At 39.1% G+C, this 26262-nt stretch overlaps 1 protein-coding gene across 4 annotated transcripts in view; it reads left to right on the forward strand.

Annotated features, from left to right (window-relative positions):
* Nucleotides 1-26262, forward strand: part of fubp3 (far upstream element (FUSE) binding protein 3) — a 94083-nt gene that overhangs the window by 15338 nt on the left and 52483 nt on the right. For all 4 annotated transcript variants that reach the window (XM_059993724.1, XM_059993725.1, XM_059993726.1 and 1 more), the window contains exons 2-4: nt 19073-19178; nt 23816-23846; nt 24668-24717. In XM_059993724.1, the coding sequence (XP_059849707.1) occupies nt 19073-19178; nt 23816-23846; nt 24668-24717 (187 nt within the window). The remainder of the gene's footprint in view (nt 1-19072; nt 19179-23815; nt 23847-24667; nt 24718-26262) is intronic.

The following is a 26262-nucleotide window of genomic DNA, read 5'->3' on the forward strand; positions in this document are numbered from 1 at the left end:
GTCATGAATGCAGGTTAAGAAGCTTACTATCTGTCTCTGCCAACTCTAGCCATTTTCTAGATTAATTGTTTCACCTGTTTTTATTTACTGTTATCTAAGATCCCCATTTCGAAAATCACTTCCTGCTCTCTGTTTTCGACCCAGCACACTGTTGTGCTTCTCCCCGGTGAAGTCTGTACGAACTGAAAGCAAAGTTGTTTAATTTCAGGCTGCGCAAATATTTTGTTGACATAGCTTTGTTCTTTGCTCAGTTGGCATTTAGTAAAACTTAAGCTTGTAGACATATGTCACGTGCCCTGTAAGCTGATACATTATTTACGGAGTTACATTCACTGGGTTGTTCTGTTCCTGTTTATTGCTGCTGGCTTCCAGTAATGAGTCCGGCAGCTAACTGTTTCTATAGAATAATGAAGACCCATTGGAAAAAAATGTTTTTCTGAGTTTTGCTGCTAAATTGGTCATTTGTTGTTTGAAGACAATCGCTTAATATTGTGATGACTGTTCAAAGGTAGTTAACACGTTTCTGTCCAAAATTCTGAAATGTTTAATGTTGAATCATTATTTGTTGGACAATGAGCTTGTATCTTGCATGCAATTTAGTTACAACTTAGAAGATAATATTTTCTTTGTTTTCAATGTGATTGTAGAGAGCACAGTATTGTGTATCATTGAATACTTATGATTGACGCATTAGTATTGTAGGTACATACAAGGGCAGAATTAGGCCATTCAGCCCATCAAATTGTAGTTAAATATGTTGTGGACTCTAATATTCTTTCATTATATGTATTGAGAAATCATGTTCATTAGGTTGTACCCTTAAAATGTGGCAGTCACTAAAGTTGTTTAAGCTACCTGTTGACAAGAATGGAATCTGTCAAAACTTGTGTACTGCACTTGCTGATAATTAATATTTTGTTTGGTTGCTACATGTACTATGATCAGATCATGTGATATATTGTGGAAAAGTTGTATCTCATTAATTTAATCAGTCATATTAATTTATTTAGTTAACCAGTTTTACTAATTTGCCTTGGGTCCTAGGTTCTGACAAATAATTTTCCCTGATTATATTGTCTAATGGTGTATTTTTATTATTCTGAGCAAAAGCCTGAACAATGGAGAATCTGAGTCTGAAACAATTAGTGGTGAATGAATCCCAAATTAACATTCGGATCTTTCTGTAGTGTGAGCTATAGAATTAAGTAAAAATATACTTGTGTCCAATCCTGAGTGTTGCTACTCTCCTTTGACTGGTGATGAGTTTCAGGGGGAGCATAATTTTTTTTATTAAGGAAGGCTTGAGAAAGCCTTTGAACTTTTTTTCCCCAATCCACCTGATATTTTCTGATCCATAGAGGTTGGAACAGATTGGTTAAAATAGAGTAGAATTTTTGTTTGCATTTTTCGTAGTTTAACTTACCCATGCTTATGTTTTTTTTTATATAATCACCTATATACATGTAATTGTTCAGAGAATTTCCCGGCATTTGTAGCACTATTGCTTCTGTATTTTACTAGAAGTTTCTTGGTTTTCTGTGGCAGGTGTCATGCCACCTGAATCTGGTTACTTTATAGGTTAACTGTTATCACTGGAATGCTGTTATCTCTAGTCTAGAGTACAAGACTCTGTCTAGCAAGCTTTGTGCCTCATCCTGGACTTCTGAAACACAGGTTTGTCAGTCTTGTGTCGGGCATGTGTAGATGTCACCTAGTTGTTGGAGCTGATGAGTGTGTTTAGGAATTGGTTGTTGGGGAAGTTGGTCTGAAATAGGTTGTTGATATTGATCCTGCTGGGGTATTTGTTCAATTTATTAAGAAATTGAGGTGTATCTTTCAAGAACTTGGTGGCACCTGCCTGGTTAATCCATGTATCAGAAATATGAGAACTAAGATTGCTGCTCTCCAACCCATGTGCTTTCTGTCAAGTCAGGATTGAGGTCTTGATCATCAGCACTTCTTCTCAGACAGGCAAACTGCTACGATGGCGCTCTGAGTAGCTCTGTCATTTCTAGGATTTTGTCGTGGATCTTTTATTATCAAAGGCACTTTATAGACAACCTGATTGCACATGTTAAATGCAAGGTATATTCTGCCCTGACCTTTAGTCGATCCTCTGACAGTGATTTGCAGATTGCCCTCTGTATGCACACAGAAATGCTAGTCTGGGATAGGGCTTATGGAAGTTAAATACAGTACTAACCGTACTATGCAAAAGCCTTCAGCACATTCATATATAGTTGGGGTGCCTTGGACTTTTCCACAGCACTGTAGTAATTTTATGTATTGCAGTATACTCCTGCAAAAAAAGCAAATTTGATGACGTGTGAGTGATGATAAACCTGATTCTGATGTGGGTCTGCTTTGTGGGCTGAGAATAGGAATGAGGCAGGGAGTGGGGAATCATGGCTGAGGAAGGGAGAAGGGAGTGAGCAGGAAGCACCAGAACTAATTGTAATCAATGAACCAGTTGTTTGGAATCTAATTACCTTGCCTGGTGTCTCAGGACTGGGTGTGTCTGCACAGCGTCACCACCCCCCCCCCCACTCCATTTCTGCCACACTCCTCCTGCAGCACTCTCCCTTGCCATTCCCAACATCCTTGGCTCCCACCAGATTTACAAACTCGCTTTCTGTTCCATGTTGACAGATACAGTACTGTGCAAAAGTCTTGGGCACCCTAGCTATACATGTGCCTAAAACCTTTGCACAGTACTGTAGTTTTCATTTGTTGTTCTCAGTATGACGGAGATGAGCCATTTTGTTGGAATTGAATTGCAGTATAACAGCAAAAGCCATTGTGTATCCTTGATATCAGTCTGTGGTGAGATTTTAGTAGATGCAACCTAGAGGTAGAATTTCTGTGGGCTGCCAACTTTGAGAAGGATGATCTATTGACCCTCTTGGCTAATGAGTCAAAGATCTTTGAGGACAGTGGTTATGCATGGTGGTTGGTGTGTTGTCCTTGGACCTGACACAGAGTAAAGTTGATGTGCATTCTGCCTCCAGATGGGTGGAAACCACACTGGAATGTGTGGAACAGCTCTTGGGTCTCTGGAAGGAAAACTCTGGCAATGAATTAACTGTGGAAATGGGAAGATCCTGGTGTAGTGCCTGCATTGCAGAATGATTATGATCCAAGTCTCCAGCATGTCCTTCTCTGACATGGTTAATTAAATTTTTTTTGTGACTGGAGATTCATTCTGACACGTTTTAGAACTTCACGGGCTTCTGAGTTTGTTGTTTTTCTGTTGGCATGTGGCATTTTAATGATCTGCAAGTCTAGGGACAGCAGCAAGGCAGGGATCGGTTTAAGGATACTTGTGCCTCTAATGGTAATTACTAAAGTCTTCAGAGTGCTGATTCTTGTAAAGTTAACTTGCCCCTTCCATTCTTGCATTACGTCGGTTCTTGACCCTCAGCAGGATGTCAGTTCAGGCCAAAGAGTCCTGAAAAAACAGCATACAGGTTATCGCTGAGTTACTGAGTCTTCTGCCAGCCGTTTGTTATTTTTATATCATTTTCTGATGAATACCAACTTTGAAGCGCCTGTAAAGCTGTTTACTTCTCGAGATTTGAATCCTGCATATCTAGGTAAATCTGTCCTGAATTTTGTCATTTGCATCACCCCAAGTCCTGGTAGACCAACCAAAGCCCTCTGTAGGTGATAATAGAGTGAAATTTGGGACAATCTGGACACTGTTTTTTTTTGTTCCTGCTGGCTATCATATTTGTGAAGGTCTATCTGTGCTGACTAACTATATGGGGTTCTTGAGATTTTCAGGGGATTTTTTGCTGTTGGGGCCAGCTGGATGAGATAACAGAATTGGGTAATTGTTCGTCCAGTCATATTTGACATTTTGTGATGGCCTTTCTCGCTTAGATGATAAGACCATAAGATATAGGAGCAGAAGTCGGCCATTTGGCCCATCGAGTCTGCTCCGCCATTCAGTCATGGGCTGATCCAGTTCTTCCAGTCATCCCCACTCCCCTGCCTTCACCCTGTCTAGAACCTATCTATCTCTTCCTTAAATACACCCAACGACTTGGCCTCCACAGCCACTCGTAGCAAGAAATTCCACAGATTTACTACCCTCTGACTAGAAGTAATTCTACCACACCTCAGTTCTAAAAGGACGTCCTTTAATCCTGAAGTCGTGCCCTCTTGTCTTAGAATCCCCTATCATGGGAAGTAATCTGTTCATGCCTTTTAACATGCCATTCAAGTGCCAATGCCTAGATTATGGGGAACAGCTTTGTGACCTCTTTCTACCTAACAAGAACTGGCATTGAAGCCATGGAAGGATTAGCATGCCTGTGATATATGCCTGTTTCATTTTGTCCAAGGGTCAGAGATAAAATCTTCCTTCGTAGCATTTGTAGCTTCCAGGGTTGAGGCATATGAACTGATGCCTGTACTTGTGCATTGAAGAAGCTAGAGGATGGTAGACATGTCACATGATGGTCATGAGACTATCACTTATCACAGGCGAGTCATTGAAATTTCTCTTGATGGAAAACACAACACATGAAGATGGCATTCCTCTTTCAGAAGTGTCTTGACTTTTGAGCTGGCCATGAGACTTGTCTTGATGTTGTGGCTGTGAGGAGCCATATGCTTCAGGTCCTGGAATTCTTATGGAGGATTAAAGTTGACTGGGTGTGACATCCTTTAATCTGATGTGGCACTCTTACCATTACATGGGCTTGTAAAGGACAAGATCGTGATCAGGTGGATTTGTTGACGTGGATCCAAGTGTCTGTGAAGATGGGTCTGTTGCACTGTTGCTAACACCCACACATGGGCATTGTTTTTACTGGTAAAAGTATTGATATACATTTCATAGCATTCAAAATTTAGGTATTCATTCAAATGTCCAACAAACTTCGATAATCTTTCTATAGGAATGTTACTCTTAACTCTTTCAAAATAGTACAAAGTATAATTTTCCAGCTTCCTAGGGTAATTCTCCACTAGTATAGTGGCTAATAGATTGTATGGAGCTGAGAACACTATTCCACCACAAAACTGGATTGATATTTCTTTGATACTGAACTTGATAGTTTTAGAAGTGAATTGCAGTAAGTTGTGGCTTCATGTCTGTCTGGGCCTGAAGGAGAACCGTGAGAAGAAAAGGCTAAAGTCACAAAGGGACTGTGGCGACTTGATGATCTTCCTTGGTTTCTGTTATTTAGTTCCATCTGAATTGTCATTGCTCTAAGAACAAATTACTATATTTTTTTTCCAAAAGGCTCATTGGATGTGAAGGAACATCACTGTATGATCCAATATATTTTTTAAAAAATCTGAAATAAAACTGGTATTTATTCTTTTGCATATGACTGGAAAAAGCAAGTTCAGTTTTATAGTTCTTGGAGGAACACAGAGACCATTAGCATTCAGTTTGGTGCAATGCTGTCGTAGAGTGTTACTGACAATTTAAAATCTGACTAATGAGATTAGATGAATTTCCAGGGTGACCTTACTGTGTAAATTCCTTTGAGTCACACAGTTGGAATGAATATTTGGCTCAGTGGCTGATAGAAACTCGAGCAAAAATGCCTAGTTGCCTTGAACGAAATTTAAATGGCTTGATTGTTGGGAGATGGCAGTTGTGATTTTGGTGTGTCCAAACTGAAAGAATTTCCATATTCCACTGTGCCTTATACTTTTTTATATGCTGACTATCATTAATTTCAAGTTAACCCCTTGAACAACCCAACATTTTCTTGAAACGTGTTGTACAATGTTCTGTGAGATGTCTAAAATGTGTTGGACTTTGTGAAACTAATTACTCTATAGTACAGATTATCAATTCGACTGGTACCTCCAGTATTTAGGGTAGGTGCTGATAAATCCAGGTAGTAGCAGGCTTTATTAGATTTTGCTGCTGGAGCTGATAATATTGAGTTGTTGATGCTTTAAATGCATTAAGTATTTAAAGGAAAATATTTGGTGATACACACATGGCGCTCTAATTTTAACTCCGTCCTCTCCACATCAGTAGGATATTAAGGTACTACAGATGCTGTTAATCTAAAATAAGCAGAAAATTTTGGAAGAACTGAGTTAACCTTTGTGATCTTTCCTCAATCCTTCCCATCCACAAATACTGCTTGACCCATGAGTATTTTGATATTTGCTTGTGTTTTTAACCCATGTAATACTGTAATTATGATTAGTAGGGAATCTCCCAAGTTCAGGAAAATGAATTTGGTGCATATTTTATGATATAGTTTTGGGTTTCTCAGTAAGATTTAAACTAGCTGTTAATGATTTGACTGGAGAGCTGAAAGGAAGCTCGTTGTTGTATCCTTAGCCTTGCTTTCATGCAGTTGTTTGGGCTTTAATCCATTTTTGTGATATGATATCTGGCTTTTCGTATGCCTTAGGAATGTCAACAATGGCTTAATAATACTGTCTTCTATCGGGTGGTTGTGGATTTAAGTAGCATGCTGTGAAAGCATTACCAAGGGAGAATCTATTCCAGAACCTATTATTCCTGTTCTCATTATTTTTACATCTCTTTTCATTGAAGCAATGCCTTGATTTTATAATTAACTTTTTTGTCAAATTCCTCCTTGATCTCATCCTTCATTATCTAACTTCAGTCCTGCCAGATAGCTATAAATGCACAATTTTTGTCTCTTGCATTTCAAGTTTCAGTAACTTCACCGTGGTATCCCAGCCTTCAGCTGTTGAGGCTCCAGGCTTGAAACTTCAAATCTATCAACATCTATTTCTGATCCCTCTGCAACATCTTTTTAGTGCTTCTGGAAACTTGCTGCTTTGAGCAAGTTTATGGTTATCTGCTATCTCATCTGGCTTCTCCTATGATATAATTCAGTTTTATAGTGTTAGTGCTGAAAATGTGCAAGTTCTGCAAGACATGGCTAATGAACTTAGAAGCTGTCTATTATATTGAAGTGCTTAACCAGTGCATCTTTGTAGTTCACTTACATAGAATAAAGGATTTTAAAGTGTGAATGTTTGCTGGGTGTCAGCTTTGTCTCATTGGTAACTCTGATTCTGAAGATTGTTGAGTAAGTTCTACTCAGAGTGAGCACAACATCCAGACTGCCACTGGTGGTAAATCCAAACACCAGAAGGTACACAGGTGCTGGAAAGCTGACACTGGTAATGCTGAAACAGAACCGCTTTGCTATTTCTATTGCTGACCTTTAATTGAGAGATTAAACAAGTTCTGATACTTGGGTGAATATCTTAAAAATCTCATGCCACCATTATCAAGAGGAAGCAGGCTCATTATCTCGAGTATGCTTGGCAATGTTTATCTCTCAATTAACGTAATAAAAATATTACATGGTCATTATATCAATACTGTGAGACCAAGCTGGGGCGCACGTTTGATACTGTTCTTGCCTCATTACAACAACTGACTGAATTTAAAAATTGATTTTTTTTTTAAACTTCAAGGTTTCTTGAGTTCTGAAAAGCACTATAGTAATGCAAGTTTGTGGTTTGTAGGTAGTTTTGTATCACTTTTAGAATTTTAAAAATATATACGCAGACCCCGCTTAATGTGGAGGGTGCATTTCTTGGAGGTGGAGCATTTGTAAATCAGCACAGTACGGGGTTATTATAACATTATGTAAATTGACATCGGTGTTTGTTTAAAGAAAAATTAAACTCGATGTATGATATTTTATGTAAATACAGCAATTCGAGTAATAAACACGCAAATGGGCCTAACCTGTGCATCAGTGGAGCGGCACCACATCGTAGGAGCAACGGATGGAAGTGGGTGGTGGTTGCATTTTAGAGGAAGGGTCCGGCTGTGGGTCTTCCTCTTAACTTCATCGCCACCTTCAAGTCAGTGTTGAGATTTGACTGCCTTTTCTTAAGTTTTCTCTCACGAAGGAGTTCTTGTTAATCAGGAAATTATGTTGTAAACACATCTCTTTGCCTTACTGATTTGCTTCCAGTCAGGGTTATTATCAATGAACTGGTCCATAATTTGTGTGATCGTGGTAATGCTAGTGCTGAGGAATTTTGTGGTATTTCCTCTTTTCCATCCGTGTCTTCAGATTCACCCAGGATGCGTTGCTCTGCCAATTCTTGAAGCTCTTTTGTTATTAAGGCTCTCACCACAAGAATGCAGTAACTCTTTCAACATCAATCTGATGCTCACCAGCTTCCAAATGTCATTTCACTTGCAGTTTTACATCCACACTAATAGTTTTCCTAATCATCTTAGATGTACTGCCCTCACTGGAAGTTGCAGACTGTTTTCCAGATGTTATGGGTGGGGGGGGAGGAATAAATTTGTCAGGAGGAAAGGATGTTTATACACGCGGGGGAAGAAGAACTAATACATGATTGACTGGCTCAAAGCGTATGCAAAGCACTCTCATTGGCTGATTGAATGTTTACTGTAATGGCGGCTGCTCTTGAGAAGTTAAGTGTTTAGAATGGATTTTTGTCATTTAAAAAAATCAAAGTCATAACTGCACTATATTGAATCAGTACTGTGCGGGGTCTGAGTGTATGTAATCTAAAGGTCATGTAACAATCCACAAGAGTTTAAGTTGGTATTGCCAATGTAGGTGACCCTTCCATTATAGTGAGTGAAGGACTACATTCCTAAAAAATGATCCATATCCTGATTCCATCTGTGCCTGCGTTGAATTCCTCTAGTACCACTAGGCTACCTCGGAGGCAAAATCTTGTACAAGTGGATACTAAAACATGAGAGAGAACTTGCAGATGCTGGAAATCTGAGCAAGAGACACAGTGCTGGAGGAACTCAGCCAGCCAGGTAGCATCTGTGGAAAAGTCAATGTTATGGGCTGAGACCCTTCATCAGGACTGGAGAGAAAAGCCAAAGTCAGAGTAAGGTTAGGGGGTACTACAGTTTTACAAGCAGTGATCAGTAACTTATTTCGAAAAGCATAGATTTTAAAGGACATTGTAAGTAGAATTATTTAGAGAAGGTGTTCCAAAACTTGGGACTTCAGTGTTTGATGCCTTTAGTGAAGTAAAGGAAGAGGGCACAATTGAAGGAATATAAAATTTTTACGAGGTTTTAGGAGTGCTTTGCTCTCTGGGCTCGGCTGAGTTTAGCATTTTCTCAGTTTGGGCATGAGAGGTAGCGTTTGTTGCCACTGTTAGTGCCTGGTCCACACTGAAGTATGTGGCTAAGGGGACGTAGCAGTTGGTCCTCAACATGATCCAAAAAACATGTTGTTGCTGTCAAGTACGAAATATCAAGAAAACCTACATTATGTTCACCAGCAATATGCTATCTGACTTTTGCTAGTTACCATTATAATCAAAAATTAACTAATATTTTTCTACAATGTTTATTCTGTAACTTTGTGACAATTATTTTGAAATTATTTTGCTGTTTAGTTAGATCCTTATGCATTCTGGTATTTTACAGGTGGTGCTGGAGCTAGAATTTGTATTAGAAAATATTTGCATGTGAGTCTTCTGTTTGGAGTGATGAGATTTTCTCACATTACTTGAATATTTGAACTAGTCTTCACCAAAGAATAGATGCTTGCTTAACAGTTGCCTGCTGCATTGTAGCGTATTTCTTTCAAGGCTGTTGATCAAAGATCTACACAGTTGCCAAACAGAACATTAGTACATAAACAACTTCCTCTGGTTCTGAAATGTAGCAGAATGTCGTTTGCTGTAGAAATTCAAGCTTGATGTACACTAGACAGCATATCATTAAGGGCCTCCAAGCAAAGCCTTTGATCAATAAGGGTCTCTTAAGTTGTACCTTTATCAGCAAGTGCATGCAATTTTATTAGTGTTTGGCAATAGAAGATCTAAATTTCAATGTTATACAATTTCTCTTTACTCCTAGGAAGAATGTTGGCCTTTGGGATCTAATGGCATTTAGACATAAAACCAATAATCTGACATAATTTGGCTGGACAAATGGGTTTTGCAGATACAGTTGGCCCTCCTTACCCGCGGGGGATTGGTTCCGAGACCCCCTGCGGATACCAAAAATCGCGGATGCTCAAGTCCCTTATTTAACCTGAATCAGTGTGGTGGTCTTTAGGACCCGGCGTAGCTCTGAATCTGCGGTGTTTCTGTTCACAAAAATAATCATGATCACGCTTGCAAATAAGTTGGAAGTAATAAAGCAACTGGACAGAGGTGAAATGCCATCAGTCATTGGAAAAGCGTTAGGCTACATTCGGTCAACGATTGGAACAATTTTAATGGAGCATGTGATAGGCCCTGCCCTGCTAAAAGCTATGATTATTACTAAGCAGCGCAGTGGTTTAATTATTGGATTTTGGGTTTTTGATCCTTCACGTCAACCCGGCACGGATGGACAGCGCGCTCGGGAGCGATCTGTCACTAGATCGAACTTGGGAACTTCCTGAGCCCAGCGCTGAAACACATACTTTCTTAAGTCACAAAAATACAACTGCAGATGCTGTGGATCAAAGAATATGTACACAACGCTGGAAGAACTCAGCAGGTCTGGCAGCATCCGTGAGAAAAGAGTAGCCAACGTTTCGGGCCGAGACCCTTCATCAGGACGGGGGGGGGGGGGGGGGGGTGGGGAGGGCCAAAGCCTAGTAATACAGATAGGGGAGGGGGTGGGGCCTAGAGGCACCAGGTGGAAAACCAATCAGAGGAAAGATAAAGGGGGAGGGGATAAGCATGAAAGAACTGTAGAGATAAAGAAGTAGAAAGTTGAAAGGGGAGAGAGGCAGAGAGGGACCTAGGCTAGGGGGGAGGGGGAGGGAATTACCGGAAATTGGAGAATTCAATGTTCATACCACCAGGCTGGAGGCTACCCAGGCGGTAGATGAGGTGCTGCTCCTCCAACCTGAGTTTGGTCTCATCATGGCAGTAAAGGAGGCCATGTATGGACATATCTAGATGGGAATGAAAGGCAGAGTTGAAGTGGGTGGCCTCCTTTACTGCCATGATAAGGCCAAACTCAGGTTGGAGGAGCAACACCTCATCTACCGCCTGGGTAGCCTCCAGCCTGGTGGTATGAACATTGAATTCTCCAATTTCTGGTAATTCCCTCCCCCCTCCCCCTTCCCCTATCCTAGGTCCCTCTCTGCCTTTCTCCCCTTTCAACTTCCTGCTTCTTTATCTCTGCAGTTCTTTCATGCTTATCCCCTCCCCCTCCCCCTTTATCTTTCCTCTGATTGGTTTTCCACCTGGTGCCTCTAGGCCCTACCCCCTCCCCTATCTCTATTACTGGGCTTCGGCCCTCTCTCCCCCCCTCCCCATTCCTGATGAAGGGTCTCAGCCTGAAACGTTGGCTACTCTTTTCTCACGGATGCTGCCTGGCCTGCTGAGTTCTTCTAGCATTGTGTACGTATACTTAAAGTGTTTTATATGCATAGAAAGGTAAAATATATACTATATACGAATGCAAACATTTGACTAACTGACGCTAAATAATACCGGATGTACCTGTTCCAACTTACTTAGTAAGAGAACTTCCGATTTTTTTTCAATCCCAATCCATGATAACCTACGCACATCCTCCCGTGTACTTTAAATCATCTCTAGATTACTTATAACAGCTAATACAATGTAAATGCTGTGTAAAATAGTTGTTATACTACATAGTTTCTATTTATTTATTTATTACATTTTTAGAAAATTACAAAGAATAAATGTAATGAAAAAAAAAGAAAAATATTAATCCTCCCCCCCCCCCCCCTCCCCTTAACCCTTATCTAAAGAAAGATAAAAAAGAAAGAAGAAAAAAGATTGCCTGGATATCAGAGGATCCCCACATGCTCCATGGAGTTCAAAATAATTTTAATATTTATTTTTACTTTTCCCAATTACTATACTACATTGTTTAGGGAATAATGACAAGAAAAAAAAGTCTGTACATGCTCATTCAACAAGTGCTGGAAGAGCACTTCTGGGTTTTCGTGATTCGTGGTTGGTTGAATTCGTGGATCCGGAATTTGTGGATAAGGAGGACGGACTTTAGTTGGATGTTATTACTTTAATGCCCCAATTCAATTTCAGTTTGCTACTTTTTGATTTTGTATATTATTATCATGCAGTGAACTGATCAGTATAAAGAACATGCATACTAGAGCCCTGGTGAGTAGAAAGGAAGCCATCAGGAATTCTGTATATTTGAAGTTGTATTGCAATTGGAGGTAAGGCCCATACATGTTCTGTCAAAGCAGAGTCCAGGAATTAAATGACAAAGGGCTCAGTGTCATTGAACTCTACATTGGACCTGTGGTGGCACCCAGTCGTGCTGTGATTCTCCAGCATTAAGATGGGGTGTTACTATGCCATGTTAGAGACTGCAGTAGTTTCGATGAGGATTGTAGGGTTTTGGATTTGACACGCTGGCAAGCAAATTTTTTTTTTAATCTATCTTGGAATAGTTTGAGTTTGTCTTTGATTAACTTTAAAAATGAAGAAAAATTTAAAAAAAATTAACACAATGACCACTGTGTCCCCGGGTATAATAGTTCATCCACGTCCTCTCTCTTTATAACATCTGTACATATTATACTTGCTTTCATAAGTTATTGTGTGTTATATGTACTACTGTGCTTTACACCCTGGTTTGGAGAAATATTGTCTTGTTTCTATATACATTATATGGTTATACATGTTTTATACATGTTTGTAGTTAATTGGTAATAAACTTGACAACTCATTTAATGCTAGAAAACCTCGAAGCAGTTACTGAAATATCACTGTTACGCATTCACTTTATCGGAAAAACAACCACAAACTCCCTGACTCGTGCAAAATTGCTGCAGCTAAACTAAGGTGCAATTTCATAATGGGTTCACTTGGGCAATAACAATGCAGACAGTGTGTTTTATGAATTTTGTATTTATAAACAGATTGTGTGAAAAGATACATAATTGTATTACAGTGTAATTACAGGTTTATTACTAGGAGTTATTTTGGGAAGAATTAATGTAGTGCAAGTGTATTACTGAACAAATAAGCATTTATTTCTGTTTCATATCAAGTCTCAGTCGATCCAAAGCAGTTAACAATGCTAATTACATTTGAAAAGTAATTGCAGTTATGTAAACAAATCTGTTGACCAAATTATGGTCCCACCTACAGCAAAACTAACGAGCAGATAATTTATTACTGTCATGATCTTTGCAAGTTCTGGTATTTGTGACTTTTCTGTAAACCACTGTTGTTATCATCTGGACAATATCAGCAGTGGTCTTTTTGTGTGACTGAGCCTGTTTTATTTAACTGGTACTTTAAGCAAGAATTTTTAGTCATTGTGACTTTTGATTGAAGACTGTTTCAAGTATGGTGCATTTAATGTTTTGCTTTAGCAGCTGATAGGAATTTAAGTAAATTGCATAGACAGCAAAGTTGGGTATATATTTCCTTGCATTTAAATGGCATCTTTCCCTACTTCAGAGTACCCTATTAAATACTTCAGTGATCACTGTTATAATGTAGGAAGTTCTAATTTGCATAAATTAAGTTCCCAAATCCAGCATTGTTAATAACAGGACAATCTGCTCATAATGTTGATTGCCAGAAATATTTGCCAGGATACCACAAATTGTTCCCTGATCTTCAAAAATGTTTTGAGATCTGTCTGCTTGAGAAAACAGCTGAAGAACTTTGATTTCTTCCAGAAGAATGGTGAACACTCAACAGTACTTGTTTAAAAACATCAGCTGAGATATTAATGCTCAAGCCTATGAAATGGGACTTCTAATACAGAAGCAAATGTTTTAACTATTGAGTTACGGGTACCTATCTACAATTTTGGTGTCATTTACTCAGAAGTGCATCTTGCTCAATGTTAGAAATAGGAGGAGACATGTGGTCCCTCTAGCCAGTCCTACAATCAATATGATTGTGACTGATCTGTTCCAGGCTTCTCTTCTGTGCCAGTTCTTCAAAGCCCTAATCCTTCAAAAAATTATTAGTTTCCACTTTAATAATTTGCAGAGATCCAGCTCTCTCCTCATTAACATCTTAATCTCTTGCTTCTGGTAGTTATAAGATTCCCAGACAGTCGGGCTTACCACTAATTACTGCTCATGCTGGAGGAACTCAGAAGGTCAGGCAGCATCTATAAAAAGGAGTAGAGTCAATGTTTTGGGCTGAGACCCTTCATCAGGGCTATGAATTCTCTTCAGTCAAGGAAGAAGTCTTGTGCCTGGGACAAGTTTTATTTAATGGAGGTATATACAGTAAACAGTAACCAGTAGTTAAGAGGCTCTTGGGCACATGAATTTGCAGGACATAGAAGGACATGTAGGTAAAGGAGATTAGTGCAATTGGCCATTTGAGTACCGAACAAATTAGTTTGGTGAACATGAGTCAAAGGGTCTCGTTCAGTGTTCCAAGAAGGGGTGGTGGTGGAGGGGTGTTCTTCTGACTGGAGGTCAGTGACCTCCAAGGATCGATGCAGTGATATGTCGGTGGAGAAACGACTTGGATGAAGATATAGGTGGGATGATTAATAAGTTTGCAGACATTGTGAAATTTGGCAGAGTTATTGTTAGTAAGGAAAGTTGATAAAGGATTCAGCAAATTTTCTGTCCACATTTTGTATTTCAACAATTGAAAATGTGAACAAAGAAACAACAAATAGGTGTTGATCTGAACAAGTATGTAGTGTTGCACTTTGGGAGGTCAAATCTAAGAGGAAAGTGTACAGTAAATGGCACTATCCTGGGAATGCCTATAAGTGGCAGTGTAGTAAGTAGGATGGTAAAGAAGTCATTTGCCATATCTTGGCCTTCATCAATCCGGGGTGCTGAATATAAAAGTCGGTCATGATGTAACTGTATAAAACTTTGGTTAGGCCACATCTGGAGTTTTAGGTGCCCTTCTGATTGCAGGGCAGATGTAGAGTCTTTGGAGAAGGTACAGAAGTGGTTTACCATGATGTTGTCTGGATTAGGGGGGATTCTCAATCAGGAGAGGTCGGAGAAACTTGGATAATTTCTTGTGTCAGAGGCTGTGGAGACCTGATAGAGGTATATAAAACCAAGAGGAGTAAAGGTTAGATTGCACTTTTTCCTTGGGTGGAAATGTCAAGTACTAGATGGTATAGTTTTAGAGTGTGGTACAGAAAGTTTAAAGAGATTTCTAAAGCAAGTTGCTTTTGTATAATGGAAAATGACTGGGACATGTTATCAGGGGATGTGGTGGAAGCAGATACAATAGCAATGTTTAAAACCCATGTGAACATGCAGCCAGGATTTCAGGTCCCTTCCAATTTGCATTTAACCCATACATACAAATCAACATTTGGAGACCAGTGGGATTGGTTTACCTATGGCAGGGCTGTAGACATGCTTTTCTGACAGGTAAATCGTTAGGGTTATGAATAGTTGGCTGCAGGATGAGGGGAGGGAGCTGTAGGTTAAATTGACATTGTGGTTGATAAAACCTTTTTCCTCTGCTGTACTTTTTGTTCCAACTGGAAAAATGAATCACGTGAATGTGAGCTAGTGATTTCCTAAGGAGAGACTTTGCATTCTTATGACAGTGGTGGACTCCACTTTCTTAATATGTCCCCAACCAAAATAGTAACAGTTTTAGATTTGTGTATAAGCAAAACATCCTGGAGGTGAGAAAGTTCTCAGCCAAAAACGTCAACTGTACTCTTTTTCCATAGATGCTGCCTGGCCAGCGGTGTTTGGCTTGCTTAGATTTCCAGCATCTGCAGATTTTCTCTTTGTGACTGGAGGTGATCTGGTTTAATTTCAGTGGAAGTGGTCACAGCCAGCAGAATAGTATTTTAGAAGATATGGGAAGGAAGCAAAAGGCCTAAAGACTGTGAAGCATTATCTATCACTAATATTTTCCAGATATTATATACCCAGATACAAATAGGTTTTCAAGCACAATGGCAAAAAAAAATTCCTTTCACAAACTTGGTTTGGATTGCCCTCTTGTGTAAAATCCACCTAAAATCTGTCTTCACTGCTGTCTGTAGAATTTTAATTCAGTGTACATCATGTATTGCAACACAACTTGTATTTTCTTGTGATCAAATCAAGTTTTAATTTATGTGGTTTATCGCAATTTTAATTTTTGTGAAATCGTATGTCTACTTTACATCAGTTACTCAGAGTAATCTGTGTCATGGAATGAAATTGATCTTATCCCACTTCAGTCTTGGAAGGTTTTAAATTACATACTATTTTTATTCAACTTTGTCTTGGGCTGCACTTGTTAGTGTGAGGCTCCTGTTTTGTTTTTGCAGATCTGATGTATTGACACCAGACAGTACCACCTGCTCTCTATTATTTACTCATATCACCTCCTTTCTACAAAAATGGGTCCTCAGTTGTTAACTGTCTAAGCAGTGAATTGTGACTCTGAGAATTCCGTTTAAAATTGCCTTTTCTCCATGATATTTAAAAGCTTACAAGTTAACCTGTATAAGCAGTTTAAGAGTTTTTATATTAAACAGGTTTGAAGCCTATTTGCAAATGAAATGGTTAAGTGGTGGTTAATGAGATCAATATTGGATCCACAGTCCCTACCATAGATGTGACAGGTATTTGATGGGACCAGCAGATGGATAGTTTGTTCCTGTCAATTAATGTGAGTTTCTTGTGTTAAAAACGCAGATCCTTGTGCCATTGCGAATAAAGCCGTTTCACTGAGTAGGCATGGACTGGAGAATCCCAGAAATCACTGAGGATACTGCAGATTTTTTTTCCCCTGAAGATGCTTTGAAAAGACCCTTGAATATCTTCTTCTACCACCTGGTAGTCTCTCCCTGTGACAGAACCTGAAATTGCATTGTTGTTTTCTGGCTCAAGGAAACAGTATGGCCTGCCTAATATAACCAAATTGTAATTAGGAACTCAATGCTGGGAGTGTTTTCCTGGAGAGGAACTTGATGTTGGTTCACTTTCTAATGGATTTGAAGGATTTTGCAGTGACAATGCTGGCGGGTATCTATCCAGTGTTTTGAGTACACCGTATCACCATTATATGCGAGGGATATGTTCCTTGCAGTCAACGCATAGTTTGGAAAGCACATTATGTGAATACTTATTCAAATGGAGAAAATAGGGATGCATTCCAGAGGGCTTCCTAAATAAGTTTTGTCTATAATTTATTCACATTTTCATACCAATACAACACAAAAACAGTACCACAAGGCAACATTCATATTATATTTCAACAATTTAAGGTAATATTCAACATAATAAATCATAGAAAGGTAACATACTAGGGTGTACAGTACTCACCAACAGTGGTAGGTGTGTAGGCTCTGGGAGATGAGTAGTTGTGCAGTGGTGTTGGGCAGCTTTACGTGGATGAGGTGGATGGTTGTGGGTCGTCAGGATCATCAAGGACAGCAAGGGGTGAAGGAAGACTCACAGAACTCTCTGGCAAGTTAGTGGAACTCTCAGAAGTGCCGGTAGCAGGAGTTGCAGCAAGTGTGGAGTGCTCAGGTGGAGGTGGGGTTGGTGTGAATGACACCAGTTTGAAGAAAGTGGTGAGGGTTGCTTGCTTGGCAGCATTTTGTTTTTCAACATAAATAAGCTTGTAGGGGAGAAGGATTGACTGCAGGGAATGACTGAAGACATTTGAGATGAATCAATCACTGCACTTTTAATTTTCTCAGCATTTTTCTTTATGTTCCTGATCATGGACTCACCCAGGCCGAAGTAGCATCCCAGAGCTGTGTTAGCTTCACCTGTCGCAGCCCTGTTTATAATTTCCAACTCTTTTTCAAGTGTTAAAACGGTTCTCTTGCCACTTGGCTAATGGCCCAGGACTTGACATACGCTTAAGAGGCATAGTTAAATATTTCAAGCACAAGATTACTGCACCGTAGGTAATAACGACAAAGGGTTAAGAGCACAAGATCGCACATTCACACGCTGCCACTACCAATGCGAGACTGTCGGGAGTGAGACTGAGATGTGCGCGCGTGGCTTGTTTTGGCGGGAAAGTGGTTCATCTCGTCCCACACAATGCTGGTTGGCCAACAGCCTTGCAGACTCCACTGCGCGCACACACACAACTGTGAGTTTTAGACGCATTTAAGAAGTTGGTAGAAATAGGTTTGACACACAACTGTGAAAACGCATTGTCTGAAGACGCATATAACAGAGATAGGACGTACTTTCTATAAGAAGTCAAATCTTGGAATCATAGAGAACAGGAATAACTGCTCATTTTGTGCTGGATTTGAGGTCTTGATCTTCTGACAACATTTTGTCGGTTTGGAGAAAAGTCTGTTCTGTTATACTAAAGGTGATGGCAAATCTGAGACGTGGAAGGTGATCCATATTAATCCAGATCTCATTCGGTGTGGTGTTTTATGGTGGGGTCAGATTGGCCCAGGGTCTGTCTTTTGTGGATATCATGTAGAAGGCCTATCCTGTCAAGTTTCAGTTGATGTTGAATTTGGAGATCAGCCTCTGACTGTGTGCGGGCACACATCAAATGTACAATGCAGCTTGACCTGCTGGCTTCTGATGTGAAGATGATGTAGGGTGAACTATTTCTCAATTGGTTTTAATGATGAATTCCCTTTTGGCAGGGTCTTTGTTGAAGGTGAGGTACAGCGCTGACGTGAGAAATGATGAAAAGTGTGTTGGGCAGTGATGCACCATCACTTGACACTGGTCTATGGCACTTAACACACCAACAAACATTCTTATCGAAAATTTTTCACATCTTCAATAACTCTGTCCTATTCCTTAATTTTAAAACTAATTAGCATAATCTGATGACCCATATTCCTCTTTGCTCTGTTTTTTCCATTGATAGCAAAGGCTGTTTTCTGTCCCCACACTGGAAAACCCTCTGCCTTGCTTCATGCACTCCCTAGTTCTACCTGCACTTCTTGCAAGCAACTTCCATTGTAAGCACCATGTAATGCCTTGTTATACCAAATTTGTTCTGTTAAATCAATTGTGTATTTTTCAGAATAAATGTCTTTAATAGATCCTGAAGATTCTATTAATGTAATCTAATATTAATGTTACCTGGCAGTATGAAGAAAGCATGGAAATTTGCACTTGATTTTAAATGCTAACATGCATCTGTTTATTTTTTCCCCACCTCTTCTTTCTCTTCTCTCCCCCCCCCCCCCCCTTTGAAGATTGCTGCAAAAATAGATGCTGGGTCACATCTGAACAATTCTACTCCTGTGGTAGATCCTGCCGTCTATGGGTATGGGACTCAGAAACGGACACTGGATGATGGGGGTAAGCAAGTATGTTGTTGATCAAACCTGACAGCGCTCATTTCTTGTCGCTTGACATAGTCTTTTTGATTTTGGAGGTTTCTTGTTCTGACATAATACTTATTAGATGAAAATCTCACTAAAATGGAGCATAAGACATCATGTTGACACTTTTTAATATATTGGTATGTGATAAAGACCTTCTGTACGATACAGTTGTAGTACAGCACCTATGGATATTTAAGATGGTTACGTTAAAGCATCACGTGATGGTGCATATTCCTTTGAAATCTTCAGGTTGATGGACCAGATGACATGTCATTGTATTCCATGTTGTGATATTTTGGTGACCATCTCCAGCCTTTACTACAGGCTGATGACAGATCTACAAAGACTATACTTGTACAGTTTCTGCAGTCTGCTCAGTGTATATTATGAATGTCACACTTGGTCACCATAGCTGCTTTTGAGCCAGAATATCAGTCTTTTGAAAATTATATTATTAATTTATTTGTCATAGTTGTGTGAGAGGTATTTATTGTGTTGTGCACTTTGGTCTTGCGGAACATTGTTTTGTTTGGTGTATACGTATACAGTTCAATGACAATAAACTTGAAGTGTTCTACTTTTTCTTTGGTTGCGGACTCACTGGTAAAGCTTGTTGGGCAATGATGCATTTCTAGAGTTCGTGGGTAATGAACATAAAGAGCTTTGGTTTGTCAGGTTTGCCAAGTAAAGCAATGACCTACTTGCCTTGTGGGATAGGACAAGATTCCACAGCTTTGTTAGATTTTCCAACTATGGCTATGGTTTCTAGTTGCTGGTAGAAATTCTGGCGAGTTGGAATCTTTCTGTTTTCCCTTCATTGCTGCTATCTCCTCCACTTTCTTTAATTGTAGGCTCATGTGGAGTGATTATGTGTTCACTGTACTTGACAGTGGGTCTCTCCAAATGTTTATCTTGCAATTATTTTGTGCTTAGTAGTTTGGAGTTGGGCTGGATCTTGGGGTTGATACTGTGCTAATGGCACAGGTGTTTAAGATGTGCCATGAAAATTGACAAGGATATTCTCAGAATTTGTTGACCTATGTTTTAGGAAAAGGTTAACTAGGTTAGGACTTATGAGGGGAGATTTGACAAATTGAGGGGCATAGGGTAAATGCAAGCAGGCTTTTCCTACTGAGGTTGGGTGAGACTAGAACTAGAGGTCATGGGTCAAGGGTGAAAAGTGAAATGCTTAAGGGTAATAGGACAGGGAACTTCAGAGGGTGGTGAGAGTTTGGAATGAGTTGGCAGCAGAAATGGCAGATATGGGTTCAATTTCAACATTTCAGAAGTTTGGATAGATATATAGATGGGAGGGGTATGGAGGGCTATAGTCCAGTTGCAGGTTGATGGGATTAGGCAGATTAATAACTCTTCATGGACTAGATGGTCTAGTCCATCTAGTCCACAGTGCCTATTTCAGTGCTATGGCACTCTACTAGAGAAAGCAGAGATCTCCCTTTAGTACCTGGTAGAGACTTAAGTGTCACACCCACGTATGATGTAAGTATGATTTGCCCCACCAGGCCAATTCATGCTGTGCACCAATCCTAGTTTGTCTATGGATATTCAAAGAGTTACCACAATGAAGTTATTAATCCAATGAAATGGATGATATATCTCTCATACACAACATTCACAGAAAAATCAGCTCCAAAGTGGGAAGTAATTGCACCACACCGTAGCATTTCAACTGCAAAACCTTTCTAACCAATATCTTTGAAGACCAAGGGAGTACATCACATAAAGTGCAATATACTCGACTTATTTTAGAATGGTCAGCGTCACCTATAATTATTGATGTCAACACTGAAATCCTAATGATTCAGTCAAAATGAATCCTGTGCTGGAAACTGTTCAGTCAATTGGAATATTTTTATATAAAAAGAAGCTTTTATAATGGCCATGATTCAAAACTCCACAACACATTGTTTTATCAGCCAAAGATAGCATACCTCATGGCCACAGGAAAGGAGGATGTTCCTGGTCATACTTGAGGATAATCAGCCCAACAGCTTACAAATTTTGAAGACCTCTGGTAAGGTTTCTTGGACTCAGCCAGACTTGAATGGCCAATCTTTGTAGCTTGGAGTTGGACTGGATCTCAGGCTTGATGCTGTGATAACCCCATTGATCTAAATTATATTCTTCGCTGACTTGGTTCATTATTTCCCTGTATTAACAGCTTTCCTCAAGGTAATGCTGAATTCATTATTGGAAATGTCTGCACAGTGGGATTTTATCCTTCACCTTATTTCGTTTAAGATAAATTACGTTATATTTTCAACCTTGTACTGCTTTTTAAAAATTCTTGGAGCCTTATTTACAGGTACACAGTTGGGTTAATGCTTAGTAACCATGCTTCCTATTTCATCTAGCTGCTTTGCAGGCATCTTTAGTGGAAACATCGGTTTATATGTAATACTTAGCATAGCATGGTTTAGTGTGTGTGGATGGAGCTTTCTCTATCTGATTTTCAAGCTTGTACCATAGTTATTAATGATCTCTACCTGATTAGTAAATTTCCTCTTTCTTGATTTGCCACTAATAAATCAATCGATGCTAGCGCAGAAAGAAGTAAATAGAATCTGTGGGTGCTTTAGTGACACTTTATAGTAAATATAACTGCCTGGTTAGATTCATGAATCAAAGCAGATGGATTTTACTTGCTGCTAAGCTATTTGTCATATGTGGATGTTTACATTGAGTTGTAGTCTTTTATTTTCCCCATTTGAGTATAGGATAGCAACAGTTGATTTTAATTATAGAACTGTTGCATCTGCCAAAGCAGCCTCAGCAGATATTGCAGTATCTTCAAATATGTCAACAAGATGGAAATGATCTAATGTGATCTTGAGATTTAGTGGTAACTGGTGCTTAAATATTGTGACCGCCTTAAAAAAAAGTTCAATTGAATTGATCGCTGCTGAATCTTTCCCTGACTATGGTAAAGAAGGTCAAGATGAGCATCCTCCTTAACTAGCTCCTTACAGTATCTGAAGAGTCTTCCCAGAATCGCAATGTGATTCAGTCCAAGAATCGCAATGAACATGACCTTCAATGAAGAAGTCCAAAAAAATGTAAAAAGCAGTACATGGCCTTTGGTTTTCTTTTTTACCTGAACTTACAAAAATATTCAAATGTGCCAAAGCGTACTTAAGGATCCTCAAAATTTGACTGTTCTCAGAAATTGGTTAACAATCTTACATTTGGTACAGGGCCACTTTATCACATCAGTTCTCTATTCAGATCACTTGCTGCAGTACAAAATCTTGTACTCTTGAGCTTTCTGTTGGACTAGAATTGATCTTTAGATGAATCAAAAACTCGATCCTTCATTTCCATCCCGTACCACTCACCAATTTACTTCACATAGATTTACGTTTATTTGAATATCTAAGTCATGGTTGATGAATAAATAGAAGCGCCCAATAAGATGGCCTTAAGCTAGGCATCTGGAGACAAATGTGCTCTATCAACCTGTTCCTGCTACATAACACTTACCTCCCTGACAGTTAAAGATCCATGATAAAACTGGAAAACATGGATAACTTTTAATATCCTGGAAACTTCTTAATGAAGAACTACATCAATAGTGAAGCCTTCCACTGCCTCCATTGCAGCAGCACAGACTTCCAGGAAGCATTCAAACACAAAGGCTGCAAGTCCATTATGAAGTTCATTACCCAAACAATACAGATTCCCTCCTCATATGCTTAGAGGCCATGGATGCTGGACCTCAAAGCTCTGGAAAATGCATATGTGTTATCTGCAAAATATTCCAAATCTATTTATAGGATAAGGGAGCTAAGGTCAGTGTTCTCACAGAGGCCAACATGCTTAGCAATGAGCTTGGACAATCTACCTGACCATCTTGGGAAATTAGCTTTTTATTTTGAGCTTCATCACAGCCAGAAAATCTCAGGAAACATTTCAGAGCCTCGTTTTAAGAGGATGGTTCATACCCCGGAAAGCACCAAATAAAATAATTCACAACACTATACCAGGAGTTCCCAACCAGGGGTCAGTTAATGGGAGGGGTCCACAGCATTTAAAAAAAAGGTTGGGAATCCCTACTAATCTATGCTATGCTTTCTCCCATCCTATCGTCTACCCTGCTTGTGGTAGAGTCTACAGAAACCAAGCAGCCCCCTCAGAGCCTACAGTAGAATTAAGGCAATTTGAGCCCAAGTAACTTAAGATGTCAAAGCCTTGTATTTGGCTGAATTGTCAGTTTTTTTGGTGACTATATTTCTATGAAGTTAAGATACATTGTTGCATTGGGAAGTGGTTGCAAATCATCTACAAACTTCTGAAACATATTTAAAGTGAATCTTTGACCTATACAACAGAAATCGAGGAACCTATTAAACTGTGTATTTAAAAATGCTGCCAGTCACCTAATGGTCCTTGATTTCTGTTCTTGGTAAACTCCCACCGTAGTTACCATTGAACTGTCTCAGCTTGCAACTTCCAGTAATAAAGCAATTATCTTGTGGATGGTCATGGAGGTACATTCTTGCATTGCTTTGTACTAATTTTGAGTGTTAACATGCATGCGATTGAATGACAATTATCTATGCCTTCTAACTTGAATTCTCCTTTTACTTCCAGTAGTGAACCAGCTTGGAATGGTGCATCAAAGGTAAGCACAGCTTGTTGTAATTATTATGTAGCTGGCTTTTCTATCTGCAGAGCTTTAGGATGCTAACAAATTTACCTTTTTGGTGTTGTACTTTTATTGTACACAGTCCTAATAGAAAGTGTAACTGCCGAATCAGTGCCATGGCAATACTGTGCATGCATAATTAACATAGAGGTGCTCTTTATAAGTTTACATTGTATTAAAACATCCTTGCAATTATGATTTTTTTTGTATTGACTTGTGCTTTGTACTGCTTTTAAAATTTGCACTACTTGTTTGCATGTGGCTACTGATAAAAGTTAATGCTGTTACTGGATAGTGAAGATTTAGTCATTGTTCCTGCTTGATGTGTTCTTTGATTGCTAGATATTTGCACACAGTTTTTGAATTGAATGGATTGAGGGCCTATTTACACCATGGTTTGCACTTGTCAGTTTCCCTGCCTTCCCCTAAACATGGCTAAATGGAATATAATTTTGGTGACTTATTTTATAGTGAATGCAACTGCATTAGAATCCTGAAGATTCTTAATACAGCATACAGAGCTAAAGCACATTTTCCTGTAGCTCAATTCACTTTTCAGTTGACCAGAAGGCCACCTGTTTGCTTGTAGGACTGGATATTTTTCTATCAAAATTACCAATACTCTGACTGCCAGAGCTAACTTGTAGTCATCAATTTAGGCAGTTGGTTACCTTATGATTAACCTATTGAAATATCCTCAACATATCAGTAGTTATGTTAGTATAACAATGTACACGTAAACAGGAGTATTCAAATTTATATTTTGTAAACTCCATGTTGTCAAATTTTCCTTTCAGGACTATAATGTCAGAAGAATATAAAGTGCCTGATAAAATGGTTGGATTCAGTAAGTATGAAACTTTAGGACTGTGTAAATGTTTTAAATTGTAATAAGTTAAATGCAGTAAATTGTATTTTAAAATAAGTGTAATGGACTTTTTGTGTGAAGCATTAATTATGCAAAGGATCCCACCATTCTAGTTTGTTCTCTCTTTGTTTGTGAAACTTACTCCCTGTGCAGTTGGAAGTTATAAGCATCTTTGAAAAAGGATTATTCAGTTATCAATACAAATTGATAGAGGTTAGTTATCAGTAATGAATTGAGTGAAATTAGAAACTTGAAGTCCATTGATTTGTTCTTAATTTAGAAAAAATATTGTTGCACCATGACAACACTATCATGATTTAACTATATGCCAAATTCCAGACAGATTCTTCCCAGGTTATACAGTGCCTTGAAAAGTATTCAGCCCCCACACCTATTTTCACATTTTACTTTCTCATTTTCTAAATTTGAAATATATTGAAGTAGGATTTCTGAGCTAATCTACAAAACTTTGTGCATCATGTCAAATAAAAAAAAATCCAAAACATGAAAATTAAAAACCAAAATTATGGAGCTGAAGTACTATTCATCCCCTTCATAACTACTATGCTAACTCTTCTCAGGTGCAGTACTGTATATTACCTTACCAACTCATCCAGCTTGATGTAGAAAACTGGAGGATTGCCTGTTTTCAATGAATACATAAGAATAAATACCCCCTCTCTCTATAAGTTCAAAAAGTATAGAAGCTTTTCAACAGACCAAACAAAAATGAAGAGAAAAGATTATTCAAGACAGGTCAGGGAAATGTTAGAGAAGCACAAATCTGGGTAAGGGTACAAGGCCATCTCAAAGGCACTGAACATACCTTGGAGCTCAGTGCAGTCCATCCTAAAAAAGTGGAGAAAAAAATATGAAACCACGGCCACACTGCTAAGGTCAGGCCGCCCCTTGAACTTAGTTGCTGAAGAAGAATGGCACTTGCAAAAGAGGCTACTGTGATGGCAACAGTCACTCTTGAGTAAGATGCAGATTCAGTAAGATTCAGTGGTCGCAACTGGAGATGAAATTCATGGCTCCATAATCTAAGGTCTTGCACAACAAGGGAATGGCAAGGAAAAACCCTAGCTTGTATGAAACATATTCCTTGCTATAATGACTTTGCAAAAGCATCTTTTAAAAGATGTTGCAAAGATGTGCTGGAAGGTTTTGTGGTTGTGTGTGACTAAAGTGTAACTTTTTGGTCTCAACACTAAGCAATATGTGTGTATCAGCCAGGTAACACCATCCCTTCTGTAATGTATGGTGGAGGTAGTGTCATGCTAGGGGGATGCTTTTCAGCAGCAGGGACTGGAAATTTGGATAATAATGGGAATGCTGCTAAATAAAGAAAGATACTGGATAAGAACCTGCAAGACTCTGCCAGAAAGCTTAAACCGGGGAGTGAGTTCATCTTTCAGCAAGACGTCAGCCCAAAGTGCACTGCCGGAGCAACCATGGAGTGGCTTCAAATGAAGAAAATTGATGTCCTTGAGTGGCTCAGTCAGAGACCTGACCTTAACCTGT

The sequence above is a fragment of the Hypanus sabinus genome, chromosome 18 (genome assembly GCF_030144855.1).
Source record: "Hypanus sabinus isolate sHypSab1 chromosome 18, sHypSab1.hap1, whole genome shotgun sequence".
NCBI lineage: Eukaryota > Metazoa > Chordata > Chondrichthyes > Myliobatiformes > Dasyatidae > Hypanus > Hypanus sabinus.